Source organism: Aphis gossypii, chromosome 2 (assembly GCF_020184175.1).
Source record: "Aphis gossypii isolate Hap1 chromosome 2, ASM2018417v2, whole genome shotgun sequence".
Classification (NCBI taxonomy): Eukaryota; Metazoa; Arthropoda; class Insecta; order Hemiptera; family Aphididae; genus Aphis; species Aphis gossypii.
The window spans coordinates 62,114,430-62,132,858 of NC_065531.1; the positions used below are offsets into that span (position 1 = coordinate 62,114,430).

The following is an 18,429-nucleotide window of genomic DNA, read 5'->3' on the forward strand; positions in this document are numbered from 1 at the left end:
AATAATAATATAGGAATGATAGGTAATATCGTTTATTAGGTTTGTGGTGAAAATAAATGAACAAATGTTTTGTTTTTTTCATTAAAATTTACAGCGCGTCTATCGTTTCATATAACGTACATACATCATAATATAAGCAGGTATGTTACTCAATCGTATCATATGATTGAGTGAACGATGCATTTTCAAATATCTAAAAAAACTTTGTATACTTAGAACGACATTTTGTCTGTGGTCGTTTCTAAGCAAAAAAATTAAAAAAGCGCAAATACCTTATAAATACTAAATAGTATAATTGTTACAAATTTAATAAATTTCGTCGAAAATCATATACAGAATTATTAACCAAGCATTCTCACTTCAAACATTTCCCTGTAATAGTGAATTTATTCAAAATTTGGTAGTTGGAATTTTTAAATATACTTAATTAAAGTGAATATTTTAAAATTCTAGAGTGTTCTGTTGCATAATTAATTGAACATTTTGATATGCCTAATTCGAAATTTAAACAAGTAATTTCTCTGTTATTAAATTGTTTATACCAATAATAATAATTTTTAAAAATGGTTTTACAAAAATATAAAATGGGTGAAATATTTAATCTAGTAAGTATTTATTATAATTTAAATATTGTTGTAAAGTTTATTTCTGTGTTGACAGGTTGATATTAGTTACTATAATTTTCAAATTACTATTGTCTCCATCAATTAAATCTTCAAATGAATTATCTTAGACTTATTATTCTTATTATACAATATTAAATAACTCAAAAACAAAAAAAAAAATGTATCTCCAAAAGATACTTTATATACTCCCTTAGTTAATTGGAAAAAAATATAAATGATTTCAAAACGTGTTCTTAAAGTATATTTAAACATTGAAGAATCACATTTTAAGTAATTGCACTATTGAAGAAACAAGAGGTGTGTATGCTTGGTGAACCATTCTGTATATTACTCGATAAACCCACCATATTATCTATCTACTATAATACCTAAGCTATAGTTTTTCTGCATCGTGTATGGTATTATCGCGTACATTCTTATTATTACCCTGTTCCACCGGAATCGAGATATTTGTCTATGAACGGTGTATATAAGTAACGTATAAATATTGTATCGTTAAAAAAGTACATTAAATAGTAATCAATAGTGTTATAATAATATAACTTACTATAGTATATCATATTATTTTGACGAAGTATATTAAAACGAAAAAAAAATTGAGAAAAGAAAAAACTGAATACGATGGCTTTTCACGTAGAATCACATTGAGTGGCATTTTGACACCTAACCTGTATGCACGGAATTTGTTTCAAAAAAGTTTTATACACCGACTATTATTTATTTTTATATTACATTATATGGCTGCTGTCTCAATATGGAACTCAACATAAAATAATAATATTATAATACTCTATTACTCTATGTTATATTTTTCTGTTTGTTTGAAAATTATAAACCTTTTTGTTAAGATGGCGTAGAGGAAAATAAAATAATATATAAAAAAAAAAAAAATTTAAAAAAATGAATTTAATCGTACATTTAGACGTACAACATGTCAAAAAAAAATTGTTTAGCAAAAAAACAAAAATTATACTCCATATTATAATTACTACTATTTATCGTTCGGATGTCTGTCGATTTTACATTGCCCAACCGTAGTTGCCCATCGGTTTTTCGGGTATAATTTTATTTTCAAACGACATCCACGGTATCATACGGATCACCTATATTTACGATGTCTCTTGTCTACATTGAGATCATTGCACGGGTTATGTTCTCGTCATTTTTACAAGTTTCCATAAACTCGTCGAATGACACCACCCCGTCTCGGTTAAGGTCCATTTTCTGCAAACATAAAAAGTCGATTAGTATACATAATATTATCTATACAATATAATATTATACTGTCATTAAGTAAAAAAAAATACGATCTCTCATCAGAAAAACGTTTTTCTAAATTGATATTAATTTTTCTATCAATGATTCTTATAAATAAACAGTTTTTCGACAATATTCAATGGTATATTTTAAATTATCATTTTCAGACTAACCTAACCTTGCTCGTTTACGATAATTCAGATCATAATTGTGAAGTTCGACTGATTCACGCTGTCTGCGATATTGTTTTTCATTTAACACTACACGTCATAGTCAACAAATAGTTTTTAGCAATATAATATTTTAAAAACTTAGGTAGACACATTTTCAATTTATGTTTTATTTTATTTTATAGACATATATAGTATTATTAAATAAAGCAATAGTATATAATTCAAATGGTTTATAAAGAACTAACTTTTGTTTGTGGGTAAAATTGTCAATATTGTATTATTTATATTTGCAACATGTTAAACCTTTTGCCAAATATGTTATTTGTTTAGACAAAAAATAAAAACGTGCATTCATACAATACAGTTTTTATTGTTTACTGTTTGTAATGGAAAAAAAAAAATATTTTATCTAAACCAATAAACTACAGAAATTTACAGATAATTGATGAAATACAGAAATGAATTATTCATTGAAGCTGAGGGTACTAATTTGGAATTTGGTGTTACTATTAACCTTGAGCACTTCCCTATGTGTGTCTATGAGTCAGGATTCCTGTAAAAGAGTCAAAGGTAGAATACAATGTTATAAGTGCGCTCAATATTGATACATATTCAATAAATATTGAGACACACCAGTGCGCATTAAACGATTATGAAAAGGTTTTATAAAATATCATAAAAAAGAAACGCACGATAAGAGTACATTTTTCTAAAGAAAAACTAGACTAGATTTGAAAAATATCAAATCTATTTCATATTGTTATGTAGAAAAAAAATATAAAAATTTAAATTTAACGTTATTATCTATATTATGTTTTTGTATTATATATTGTTATTCACCAAAATATTCTAAATGAGACATAATATAACCGACAAAAGTAAACGTATAAAAATATATTATTTTGTTGACTTATCTTATAATGTTATTTAATATAAACAGGTGGCGACGTTAAGCATATGACTATAAAAGACAGTGTTAGTGTTCTTAATCTAACATATAATGTGGTTTCTTTATTAAATACTTGGGCATCCATAGATAAAAAAATAATGGATATAACATGGGATTGTGGCACTTTTTGGAGAGAAGAGAGATGGACAGTTTTGGTATTTTGCTTATAAGAGAAATAAATGCGAGCGTTTTGAAAGTTTAAAAACTCATATTCCTATTTCCTATAATCTTATTAATAAATTCTTGTGCTATAAGAATTGATTTATTTTTCATTTTTTTATTAACTATGATCTAAAATCAATCCATTTATTACTATTATATTATCTATTTTTATTGATATTGATAAAATTCATTTAAATATCAGCATTTGTTTAGTGACATTACAAACTAATTAAATTAATTAATACCTATCACCCAGGTTGATAAAAAAAAAAAAAAAATTTAATTTAAATTTAAATTTTTTACTAACAAAGTAGTAAGTACTATTATTAGTAATTATAATATATATTTTTCCAACATGAACAGATTATCCGAATAATAATAAAAATCAACTTTCGTCAGCATTTATTATTATTATTATTATATGCACACCACCTCTTTCTCCGTTATGGTGGCGTAATTTCAATGGCACGTCGCCGTAAGCGGTGCCGCATATAATTATAATAATTATCGCGTGGGTAACATAATTAACAAAGTGATTTTAACGAACTATTGTGTGGGTGACATTCGAGACACCCGATTTAACAAGTTAACTTCACTCCATAATATCTCCTGTACTCTGTTCTTTATAAGAGTTTCTAGCTGATAATTCAAAATTCTAAACGGCTTTATGTCGTGATAAGTGCCGACTGTGAAGAGCGTAATATTACACCACTCAAAATTTATTGTATTATATTGTCTTCTAGATTTTTAAAACGATCTGCAGACTTTTTCCTATGTATCCGTTAGGATTTTTCAAAAGCTTTTTTTGGAAGTCGAGTGTATGATTGAAATTCATGCATATCAAAGTTGAGCTTATTAATCATTCGTTTTTCAAAAGTCATACTTTCTTATAATTAATTTAAATACTTTGAAATAATTGATATCACGTAAAATTTAATCATACCTATCGAAATCTCTGTATCGAGTAGGTAGTTGTAAGTCTATGGGGTTTTCTAGCTCAATGGTAATTTTATCCGTGGTTACGGAATATCAGAATTTTTTTATGAAACAAATCTTTAATAGTAAATTTAATATATGAACATTTGAGTCTTAAATTTGATACCATATTAATATACGATATAATAATCTGGCTTTTAAGTTGTAGAAATGACATATGATTTTCATAATTTATTGAGAGTATGAAATATTTGCATGAGAGAATTGAATTTGTTTATTCGATGATCTTCATTGAACTATGTATAGAGCTTATGATTCTTTGATCATTGTACATATTTTGTACTAAAGGAATTCATTTTCAGTTTTTGAATAATTTTTCATTAAATATTTTCTGTTTTTCTGTAACCACTAGATTGAAGTAATATTTTGTCTAGCATAAAAATAGAATCCGTTGATCGGGTTTCAAATAAAAGCTGCAATCTTTGTGTTTTGGTCCTTATGTGAGGATTTTTGTTTCAAACTTTTATTTTGAAATCAGTTTTTTTTAATATATACAAATACGAGTGTTATATTATTTGATAAATACATATTTAAAAACAAAACAAAATAATAAATAATGCATTGGTATGCGTTGTTTATCATACTGATTTTAACGCATCTCACTTCAATATAATACATTAAAATGATGTAAAAAATTTTGTTTGGTTGGTTATAAATAAGAAAAACCTAATTTCATTCCAATAAATTAGTGTTATTTAATATGATGGGACTGTATACATTGGGGTATTGGTTTCGAAAAACGCTTAAATTCATTTGATTTTGGAGTACATTATTTTTTTAATGAAACATTGATTTTGGAACCGTTTTAATTTTTAAATCTAAAACTTTTTATGTAATAAAATACATTTTAAAGCTATTAAAAATGTAATTTTAGAAGGAAAAAATACTCAGTCAATAGTCGACTAATATCTACTAACAGATTTTCAAATAGTATTTCATTATTCTTTAGACTTTCAAAATAAAAGGTACATACAACTATACAAGTCGTAATGTCTTATTATATGATATATTATTTAAAGTCTCATTGTTATTCACGCGACTTGGGACGGAAGTGTTAAAACATTATTTTATCTTAAATCACTTATCCGGACGTTTATTGATCGTTACGCTCAACTTATATGAACCACGTTTGTCTTGCTCATTAGGGTGACTCTTATTTTTAAATTTCAATAAAATTACGTCAAAGACACTGAATTAATTTTGGTACGTTGTAAAAATAACTTTTATTACGATACTTCATGTCAACCATTTCAGGTGCATCAAGGTCTCGACTTTTTACAAATAGTGGTTGCTTTTTGGTTTTCTACATTTATTTGTTGACATTTTTAATATAAAAAATAATTGACCAGAATCTTTATTTTTGTGACAAAGATATATTATTATAAAATGTCTGTGAAACTTAATGCATTATTTAAAAGTTTGATTAAAAGTTTGTAGTTTTTAAGTTTTGATCAAATTTTAATTATCACTGTATTTGATAATATTCATAATTTTTTTTGATAGTGATATTTATGTTAAACATTATTACATTAATCATTATGTAAAAGTATTAATTACAAGTGTAAAATTTAATTTAAATATATTTTTTCAGAAAACTTATAATTATAAAGGTAATATTATGCTTATAAAATGTTTTAATACTAATATCGTTTGACGTACTTAATTTTATTTTTTCACTAAATAATAAATTTAATAGGTATCTTTTATTTCAATATACAATTTATATGGCGGAAAAGCATTAATAATTTTATTTGATTTGTTAATTAATTTTGAATCACAACATTTTTACAACAATACATTTTATTTACCTGTATAATATAGGCACTAGCTCTGGCCATATAAATTGATACGATAACATTCAATTATGACTATAATAATATAACAATATAACAAAATATATATTGGATACTATAATTAAATTTATTTGGGTTATTGTTCTATGAGTATTTTGGTGTTTTCTTATTAATTACGTTTTGATTTATGAAAAATGTATAGGTACCTACTTTAAAAATGATATACCAAGTCATATATATTTAATTGGAGACTAGAACAACCAAACAATTGGATCTAAACGATAGTAATTGAAATACACTATGATGTCCAATGAAAAATGATTTTCGTATTATTAGGTATATTTTAATGATGTGTGTCCGACTTAAATACGTTTACAAGTCTTTCGTTCACCACATTTCGTTTGGACGTGAAAAATCCTAAATAAATCGCTAAAGTTTTGCGACGGAAAAGTCTTACACTTCAAGACCAAAAATATCAGATCGTATTAATTACGAAAATTGGAATGTATTGCTAGATATGTATACCTATACTAATAGTTACAGCAATGAACGATCACCGATACTGAGAAAAGTTTCTTATTTTATATTTTTCTTATATTCGGTTTATTTCAGTACGGATATAAGGAGCTCTATATTATATACCTATATTTTGGTATATTCCCCAATGGATACTCGATGGAATTGATGACCGCCGACGAAATTATAAATAATATCTCTCGTCGAACCAAAAAAAGGCGTGAAGCGAGACTCGTAATCGATTCTCTTACGATGATAAAAACATTTTATACATAGGTATATAATACCCGTGACAATAATACACCATTCAAAACATTTAAAATTCTCAAACCACCTCCTCCGCACTTAGTCAATGGACAATGAATATACCAATAAAATAATATTATTATTCACAATGTGAGATGACTGCCTGCGAAAAAACAATTCTACTCTTTTCTCAAAGTTGTTTATAATTTTAAAGAGAAAAGAAAAAATATACAAACAAATAAATAGAATTACACAGACAAGAAAATTGCGGTAGTTACCACTAACGTGTTTCAAAAGAATTCACTACATTCATAGGTAGGTAAAATAGTTAGTATACTTATTTGTATAATTTTAATACTCCATTCAACTTCAACTCATCGTAATCATATCGATTAGTTACACGACAAAACTATTTGTATTGATGAATAAATCAGTCATATTTTTAGTTATAATAATATAATCGTCAACTTAGTCACTAGATTTGCGCATTTGTAGAAAAATGGATTAATTTTAGCATATGTATTGCCAGCTAGTTACCCCAACACTAAGTTTGAATTTAATTTTTAAATTTGTATTTTGCATTTTAGTCAAGATTTTTTAATGGGGAGATATGTATTTTAATTAAATGTGTATGTACAACTTAGAGAGGGGCTATTCACACATCTATCTTGTAATTATACGGTAACATTAATTTAATTAATTATAAAATACATTGAACGTTTACGACGCTAATGTCTTTTAAACAAACAAAAAGGATTGAATTTAAAAGAAAAAATTTATATTCTTGAATTTCGAGCGTTCAAAACAAATATGGTCGTTCGTGCTTTCGGAAACAACTTTGGAATAAGTAAAACCCATTTAACCTCTAAATACCGGACACCTAAAAATAGTAGTTAACATTTCGGCAACTGATAGTATCCGGTACTTAGAGATTTCATTGTATATGAAAAATATAGACTATCCTAACATAGTATGAAAGACATTTTAGCATATATGTAGTATAGTTTTGGATTATATATTTTTATCTCAGAGACTCGAGTAGTGTGTTATAACACACATACACCATTGCCACCACCATTTGCTATGTGCCCAAATATAAGCACTACTACAGTTAACTTTACTACAGGAAGCTACTGTTTGAATTAAGTAATTACCCACTGCAGAATAAGTTTGATGTAAGTTTTAATTATTGTAGAGTCAATACGCCTCGCTCGTCTTTGGACTTTTTTAAATCATGTGCCATCGTGGAATGAAATGTAAATAATCTACAGTGATCGCCATTTCACTGATTACGAGATACAGTGGATTCACGGGTTAGAACACCGCAGGTGTCGAAAACTTTCACAGGTATCGCAACCGTTGATACTCGTATTGAGAACTAATAGATTATATATTATTCCGTTGTGGCACAAAGAGAGATGTGCAACGTGTGATAAAACTTTCCAAAAATGCGTAGGTACACTGTAGTACGTACGATATACATAATAATATTCACTCGCGGACGACGCGCGCTGCTTATTAGACAGTGACGTTTCGATTATAAAAGAGGGTCGAAAAAAAATGATCTCGAGTTTCAGAGTTTGTGTTCGATTCGACGTAATAATATATTATTATAAAGTCGAACTAGGTGATTTATATATGTATATACATAATACACACCTCTATCTTTTTTTAATCCCTACACCGGAACGTTGAATGACGAGCGTGGGCGTAGAATAGTTTTCACGCTCGCTCGGGACAGACATCGATTTTTTTGTCTCCACCAAGACAAGTATATTCATACACACGACGACGTCAATACGACATCGGAATATTACCACAACGATCTAACTAAAAACTTTAACCGTAGATTTTGAAACATTATCATATTATCTATATTATAATAATATAGAGTATGACGCTGATTCATCAATCTGCACCATATTATAAATTGTTCAATGCCAAAATTCCGATTTAAGGAATATACGTAATAATTTAATATAATACCAATTAATAGTAAATAATGTTTTATAATGCATGAACTTAGAATCAAGAGATGCTAAATCTATTTTTACTAAATTCATTTTTTTATGCATGGAGGTTTAGTTATTAGTGCTTTACATTCCAAACTCACTGTTGCTAAAAATAAAAACATTTTACAAATTTGTTATTTAATAACGATCTAAAAAGCGAAATTTGGTTCTTAACTACAGTGGTAAAAATAAAATATTCTATCTACGTGAAAAAATAAATTAGGTAGCAAATTTTGTAATACATTTCGTATTTTTGCTGTATGAACCTTATACAATAATAATATGAGTTTAATATTACGATAATAATAATACATTTCATAAAAAATAACCTATTTTATGAATACTTATAATATTGAAATATTATTTTGGTTTTAAAGTTTTATGAAAAGTTAGGTGGAATATTATGTCACATTTCGTTTTCGACATTTACTTACATTCAAATAATCGAATGTTGTTGGAGGGGAGAGGCGTTAGTAATTGTGTTTCTTATATACAGGTAAAAATGACTTATAAATTATTAAATAAGAGATTATTAAAAAAAAATAATGTCATGTCTTATTATTGATTTGTTTTCGATAACACGTTTTAATACAGAACAGAAAATTCTTAACAAATTGATAAAGTATATTTAACAAACAAAATATTTTATACGTAGAACTTTTTGGTTTTTAACTGACATATTTTATAATGAATATATTTTTTTAAACTTTAGTTTTGCTTAGAACAAAAATACAATTCAAAATTCAACGCAGAACTTTGTTAATTTTAATTCGCATTCACCGACAAAAAAGGTATTACGGTTTGAAGTTTAAAATTACTCATTTTAAAAATGCGATATTTTGAGATAGTACCACTTTTTGGTTTTAAGTAGGAATGTTACAATATTACAGGAATAAAATACCTACTAGTTTTTTTGAATTATATAACGTTTTTAGTATGTAACAGTGATGGTCAACTTACGTTATACGTCATAATCAGATTTAGTTCATGTCTTATTTATAAAATAAAAATTTGCTTATTATTATACATATTATTTTATTTTTGTAAACATTTATTAAAATGTCAGCTCTTGATATTATTGTATTCATCCAAGTGGTTCATGAAAATATTTGTGTTAGTTACTCCTGGTATATAATTATAAAATAATATTTTATTTTACACACTGATTCACGTCGACTTTTCATGGAATTTGTTACGTTTATTCTTTTATTTAAGTGTAGACAAATTGTACATATTTTTAAATAGATTTAAGGTAGTTCGATGAATATTTATGTATATTATTGTTTCCCGTCAATTGCTTTGTATGTTTTTTGTTAAATTAATTTTATATTTATAATGGATTAAATGCACTTATACGGTGTAAATTACAAGTAGGTACCTAAATAATTTATTTGCACACATAAAATAAAATATGAGAGTATTTTTTTTTTTATACTCTACAATTTCAGTTTTCAATTTTTTTGTTTATGAAAAGTAAAGTGAATTTCACAATGTTAACAAAAAACATGATGTACATTCAATTTTGAAGTGTTTCTCAAGTGTTAAATTATTGATTTAAAGTTTTTAAAGAAAGTTTCGATTGATTTACTAAAACTGGTAACAGTGGCAAAACTATGTTTCAGAATGTTCATATAAAATAATAGTTTATTATTTGAGTATAATCAACAAGTGTTTATATATATATTAAAACTATTTATTAGACGTATTTATGCATTTCATGTTAATTCATGCATCCATGTTAATTGAGTTGCCTAATGCGAAAATTGGGCATAACAAGTATCGATATAGTATGATATTTTTGGTTTTCTGATTTGAAAATTTGACATAAGACAACACTTCAATTTTAGATATCTGTTCTATTATAGGATATTGTTTATACAAATTTTTATGATAATTTAAAAACAGCGATTTTTAAAAAAAAATTTCTTGCTCAAGTGGTTATTGTGAGACTACCTAAATATTTTTTTAAGTTTCTATCGATTTTCTAATATTCCTTTGTATGCTGTATTATTTATATTATTTTATGGTAAAACATTCCATGGATGAGAAGTGGGGTCCATAAAACTATGCTTTAAACCTGCTCTATTGTGTGCGCTTTCATTTTAAAACAGACCTACACGTGGCGATTGGATGTGAGGTTCTTAAGATCGTTACCATCTAAGATTCATACATGTGTTATTTAAGACATATCAATGTCAAAATCTTCCAGACCCGATTGAAGTACTACTTACCAGGTTCAATTGTAAATTTTAACCATCCTGAGACTAACTCTGATACACACAAGAATTCAGCAAAATAGATCCTGTCATTTAAAAGGAGTGACAGACACGAACAGACGAGGTATATATTTATATTTATATGTATAAAATGTATTCAGAGCAACCAATCAGATGCTGTTCAAACAACTCTTTAAACTTTCCAGGTACCTCTATAAACAATTAAAATTAAAAGTTTTGTGAATATCAGTATAATAATTAATGAGTCTTTAAACCACATAATACACGCATTGACTAAATATTTATGCATTTTGTTAACTGGAATAAGTTTCCAAGTAGAACCAACGTCGATTGTATCTTCTAATATATCCAATAAAAATAATAAAAATTAAAAAAAAACATTGTTTTAAATAGTTATAAAAGTAATAATATACGTTTACAAAATAAAAAAAATACAAATAGCAAATATTTTTTTAAATGTTATAATAGCCTACTAAAAAATAAATTACAGCAGATAAAAAGATGATTGTAGAAAAAATTGATCTATGAAAAACCATAAAATTGTACTCATATAATGTTTTTAAAAATATGTAGATTACAATAAATATATAAATGATGCGATGAGTTGATAGTGGTAAAAATAATATGAATTTAGTATAAATATTTGAAACCAACGTATTAAATTTTGGATCTAAAACAATTATAAATATGCAACAACATTACGCAATCATGTATTACAACTATTACAATATTGTAATACCTATCTAAATGGAACAAAAATATTAGAAAAGATCAATATTTTTAGATTTTACTTCTTTGTACTACGTAATATAATTTTATCTCGCTCTGATATATATCAGAAATTATTATGAATATATTATCTAAACCCTAGACACAATTTTATCAAGATTATGTTTGTTAGGTAATAAGTAATAACACGCGTTAACTTATGTATAGCAGAAATGATTATTATTATTATTTATTAATAAATAATATTGATTATATATATTGATTTTAATTTTAGGTCAGATTTAGTTTAATAAAATAAAAATTCAAATGGGGTTTTTACATGCATACCATTAATATCGTATTGTATATTATTATATTAAATAAACCGTTTTTATCGAATTTAATAATGACAATAATAATAATAGTAATAAAAATCCTTCAAGTCGGCGAGAGGTTGGCGTTATTTTACTCGGCGGAAAATGCTATTATTATTTTTCCTCCATACCACCTGAGCAACTATACGATGGTCGTGATGAGTGAGAATCTTGCTGCGCGCGGCGGGGCCGAGATCCCAGAGAATTAATCGCGTTTTCTCTGAACCCGCGCACACTTGGAGTGCGTTACCGGAAATAGCGGCGGAAATACCATAAAACACCGACTGGATTGATTGCCCGGCCCGGACCGGCACGCGCGGACTGCCGAAAACTAATTTATATTCGCCCACGCAGTCTCTCGCCACTAACCGTACCGGGACCTATCTAAACACCCAAATGTGTAGATTTGAGTTTTCGGTTTTCCGCAATAATTACACTGCGGGAGGGCGACTGTATAATAATTGTATAATATATATAGATATGGAATATATTGCGCAGTACACGTCTTCCTTAAAGATTTATCTCATTCCGCTAAAATATCGTGAAGCTATTATCGATTGATGATTTATAACTACCTAAGCATTTGTGCACGTGCGTGTTCAATACACCATCATGTACTCACTATCATTTTTTAAGTTTCTAGATTTAGGTTTTCACTCGTTTCCGTGTTTCACTAGTTATTACGATGCATAGGTACAATAAAACATAAAATTGTGTTATCATAGTATTATATTGCTATTTGTTCGAGATTATAATATTGTATAAGTATAGAAGAATATTAAAATATCGATTAGGTACGTCATAAATATAATTTTAATAATATTTTATGAAAACAAATTTATGTCCAGCCATATCTGGGCAAAGCGTTTAAAAAACATTTTTTACACAGAATAATCTTACACAGACCTACTGTAATATTCAAACTTGAGTACAATCAGTACTAAGCATAATAACAATAAAACTATTAATAATACGTAAATAACACATGTATAATTAAAATATTGACTTATACTGAATTCAGAAATACACGAAATACGCGGTGTGTGGCTCAAAAATTTCAACACAATTCACGAACACGAGAAATTTTTCAAATTGAAAAGTGTCATGTGGTTAGTTATCTCTAATCAGTCATATACTATAAAGAAATGGGACAATTTGATTCGCAGACGTTTTACTCCGTTTTAGTGACATTTCTATCCTTGGGGAACAACATAATCTTATTGCAGCACATTTTAAATCATTTTAGGGATATTGTAGTACTATTTTTTTATCAAACAAAACGTTCACAAAGATCAAATAGTCATTAGATTACAAACTGTCTAATAAAAAAATATTTTCCAAAAAAAAAAAAATTAATCATCAAAAAGAAAATATGTGGTAGCTTAGTCGACTACTTGATTTCATAATATAAAATTAGTAATAAATACGTGATGGTGTGTGATGAATCTAATAATATTAGTATTCGTTTGATTTATAAGTTCATGGGCCACACAATATTAGTATTATATTTAATATATTAAACAAACATTTAAGATATTTTTTAAAAATAACATACAAATAATAAGTTTCCTTAAAAAAAAAAAAACATAATAAATAATAAATGACGTGTATTATTGTTTGTTATGAAATTCAACTATAAAAATCTAAAAAATAAATCAATTAAATACTACGTTATTTTTTGAACTTTTCAAGTACTGCAGTTTGATAATCCACGGGGCAACGTTCGGTTCCAATTAGCATGGATGATTGACGGTCTGCCACTATACTCTAGAGGATTCAAAATATTCCGAATTAAAATTGCTCGACACGTTTTCCTTACCCTAACTCCTTGAACCCCTTCAACACACCACACCTTTACAACAATAAGATACCGGAGTTAGGAGTGAATGGAGATACGTTTATGAAGCTTAAAAATAATTGTCACTCCACCACAGTTTCAGATGATGACGCGCAGTTTACACTTGGAGCGCAATCAACCCGGGGTGGAAACTAAATCAAAATATCAAAGTATAATAATACGAAAATTTTAACTAAACTAATTGAAAAAAAAATCCGTAAAAATCCTTATCTGCAGGCCTGCAACGATAATTTAAAAAACGTTTAGGTTTTAAGTTCTACGTCGATTGCGTTGAAGACAATTTATTAATCTATGTGTGTATAGAGCTTATAGAATTGAAATATTAAATTTGCATCCATACTCTTATAGAGACTCGAGAAAGACTCTTTATTTCGTTGTTAAATCCTATAAATTGCTATAATAGAGGTTCGCATATGAATTTCGTTTTGACTCACAAAAAACAAATATGTTTTTATTAATATTATAGATGATTAATATTGGTAATCAGAGAGTAGTTTAACTACAAAAAAAAAAAAAAAAATAATAACGCCTTGCTATAGATGGACTGCTTATTTTGGTTGAATCAGTTTACCTGTGAACTGAGATACATCAAAACTTAAACGCATCAGAATGACGCAGTATTTTAAGTTTATTTAATTTTTGCACGTGTAAAATCGGATTATTTAACTAATATTTTAATATACAAGTCTATTAGACGGTCATTAGACGGTTCAATAAACACATAACTGTTGTCTAGCAAACCTCAAAAATTGCCAATCGCAGTGACTCCAATCGTTTATTTAATCGTTTAATCAGTATTAAGCACGTGATGATTTCAATGCGTCTTTATATATATATATATAATATCATAATGGACCGACTTCTAAATTGCTTTTGACAAAGAGATAAAGCTATATTATTATTATTATTATTAGTATGCATCTATTCTTTCGCACGTCTGGCAGAACCGATCGCACCAGTGTTTAAGTCCACATCAAATCACAGTTAATCTCGTACAGTTGTTGTTGTTCTGGAAACTACGTATTTGGTACAACGAAAATTTAGTCTGCAGAAGGATAATAGTAAGTACCTATATAATATCCCACGCACGAATGGCTTTAATATAATGACAGTCGTTCAAACCATTATTGTTATTGGTTCAATCGAACATCAACTGCACGTAAGTACTGTTACCAAGAGTTTTTATACAGGGTTTTTTTTTCATTTTGGGGTTTAATAATAACAAATGTCAAACGATATATAATTGAGTGGATGCAATGGATGGTTCGTTTTTAAATGTGGAACCATTGATGCTTCAACGTTCAAAAAACGATCTACACGAGCGATCTCGTGACTTACCATCTGATGCGTATTGTGGTGTTTACACTGAACGTTTTAAACATTTGTATAAAAATATTTTTAAAATGGTTTATAAGCCATTTTCAAATATTTATGAAATAACGTACCATTGCCTATATTGCCTATTTCAATTTAAATTTTCAAAAATTTCTGAGAATTTGTCGGTCTCAACGTTGGTTGAAGGTAAATATAATGAACAGCTGTTATTGAGTAGATGCATGATTGTTTATTAGTTTATTACGTTAATATATTATTACATTATGACATTTGTGGACAGAATGAAATAACGATGCTCGGAAATTAGTTAAATAGAATACTGGGATCTATGCTTAGGTAACAAGCGGCAATGTTAAAGAGCGGCACAATGAATAGACTAAAATCCGGTAAGCTAAAATGTTAGACCAACTCTAATATTGCACAGTGTATGGATAGTGGATACCTGTTATACACCGAGTTTAAATATACGGATACGCGATAGGGACTTTAGGTGGCGGATCAAAGAAGCCGAAAATGAGTTGTTATAAGATATATAATATATATCCTTCGGTTTCTATATTATTTATAGCTCATATTAATATAAAGGATATTATGAAATGTGATTTGGCTTGCTTCTGAATTTTGATCACATACTTATTCAAATACCTAGTTCCACTTATTATTACAAATAAAAAGAATAAAATTATTGCTTTGCTATACGATATTCAATAAAATATTCGTTTAAACAAAATTTGTACGCGGTTGTTGTTTTTTTTTTCATATTATTATTTAGTTAGGTCCGCCAATAAAACTAAATAAATAATATATTATATTGTTGAATTTTGTCTCGTATAACTACTAATAGTTATAGATACGTTATCTCAGAGCTGAGGATTTGCATAACTCTTCGAACGTTTAAATGCACTGCTATAACCTATTTATTTCAAATAATCCCAATAATATATATTTTACTGTCACAGATATAGTAAATGGTGAATATAGAAAGCATTTTAGTAGTAGAAGTTATTGTAGTAGCACTGTAGTAGTGCATTTTAATAATATACGTATAGTACAGTACAGTTTACGATTTCGATTCCTAAACGATCGTCAAAAGTGGAAAACTTTAAAAGTTTTAGCGCAACAGCACATTCGTTCCGTCCGCGTGATTTGTCCAATGGACTTATAATAATATATATGGTATATTAAACTTGAGTATTATTGACGCCCTAAAGCGGAAAGCGGAATTCCGAATAGGCTTTATTATTATTATTTTTTTTCTTAACGCAAATACGTTCGGTGCTTCCGGACTATAAAACTCGCCGAGGACGCACGTAACAAGGTTGCAAATGGTCCTAAATACGGAAACGTCTTAAAATATCAATTCCTACAAATATCAATCAATTCGGTTAGTTTTTGTTGCGAAAGCGACAAAACTTTTATATACAAAATATAAGATAAAACTTGATTGATTGATGTATCGCATGACGATAAGCTGTCGATTTTTAAGAACTGTTTGGATTTAAAACATTAATTCGACGTAAAGAAAAATATATGATTAACTGTATTGATGTGTTATCATAAAATACTGACTTAAAACGTATACACTATTCAAAAATAATATGCGTTTACCATAAGATACTACATAAGTAAAAATATATTTGATTTTTGTTAATTCGTTCGAATTGTACAACTATCAAACAATATGATGTAATTTAAAACATTTTTTTTTTCACAAAAGTATACAAAATGTACAAAAACAAAAATCAAATCAAATACTTTAAAGAAGTTCGATGGAACGAGATTTTGAACAACTGATTAAATCGATAAGATAATTATTAATATTATATTATCAACTCGCGTACTACCTATACACTTTTTTGATCAAAATTATAAATTATCATTGTTTTTTTTGTTATTCGTTGTTTTTAAATACTAGGACTGTGAATGAGTAATAGAATATTTTCTATTACTTATTTTTACTTATGTATATATTTTTTTTTATTTTAATATATCGTTCGCATTCCTGTGAATTTTGGAAATGCTAAGACGTGGATAATTGAGAATACCAAAATGTCCGAAATACTTTCACATGTAGATTGCATTACTATAGTGATCGGTTTAAAGTGTTTAAACGCTACACACGTTGTTCACTTATGGCTGTCAGTTATCTAGTATGGAACTCATTGAAAAACCGGAATACGAATAACTACACGATCGGAAAGGAGCGGTTTGTACGTAGTGACTTTAAATTGTCAGATCGGTTTTATCCAGAACATTGATTATATTATTAATTAATAGACGAGCCCTATAAAATCTCAAACGTCATACAAATCTACTGGTGATTACTGAAAAAAAAAACGTTATTTATTAAATCATATTATATTTGTAAATTATTTATGCTCTTTTTTATTACCCAAATATACACAGCATTTGTTTAGATTTAGGATAGGAACAAAAAAATAATGACCTATTTATAACAGTTTTTGTACTTGCATAAAAAATCAGTAAATTCTGCAAATAAACTGATAAAATTAAATATTTGAAATTGTTCATTACAAATAAGGTGTTTTAATTACATTATTATTCATATTATTTACACTTCTTGTAAGTACATACACTAATTATATCATGGCACCATGTGGGTCACTGTTGATTTCGCATTTGATAACCTCCCGTTTGTAAAATCCGATGACGATTTTATAGTTAATTATATTGACGTACTGGTTTTTGTCTAAATGTTTTCTCTGATATTATTTGGAAAACTTTTTCAACCAAAAATGTCTAATCTGTTTAAATTTAATAAAGCTGTCTTATTGTCAGAAAAACTACTAACATTTATCGAAACTCAAAAACCAAAGTCGGAGATAATTCATTACCAATTAAATTGTTTATCGATTTTGAATATTAGTATTATTTGTCTGGAATGGAGTTTAAGTTGATTAAATCTATACTATAATATTATGAAATGGCATTTGATTTTAAACCAATCATAATACTAAAATCAACAAATTCGAAATGATTGATTCTGCTTACGTAATTATACCATAGACTTAAGTTCAAACACATTTAATCCAGTTGAATGTAGGAGATCAATATAATAAATTTACTTTACTTATATATTGATATCTCCAGTAATATACTATAATACAGTGACTCACAGTTACTATATCGTATAATCAAAATATATTAATATAAAATAATTATGCCG

The 18,429-nt window shown here is 27.3% G+C and overlaps 1 protein-coding gene across 2 annotated transcripts in view; it reads right to left on the bottom strand.

The window, feature by feature from the left end:
* Positions 1-1,517: 1,517 nt before the first annotated feature.
* The window catches only part of LOC114122983 (Kv channel-interacting protein 1-like), a 122,548-nt gene continuing 105,636 nt past the window's right edge, over positions 1,518-18,429 (bottom strand). For both annotated transcript variants that reach the window (XM_050199112.1, XM_050199111.1), the window contains exon 6: positions 1,518-1,850. In XM_050199112.1, coding sequence (XP_050055069.1) covers positions 1,752-1,850 — 99 coding nt within the window. In that variant the 3' untranslated portion in view covers positions 1,518-1,751. The remainder of the gene's footprint in view (positions 1,851-18,429) is intronic.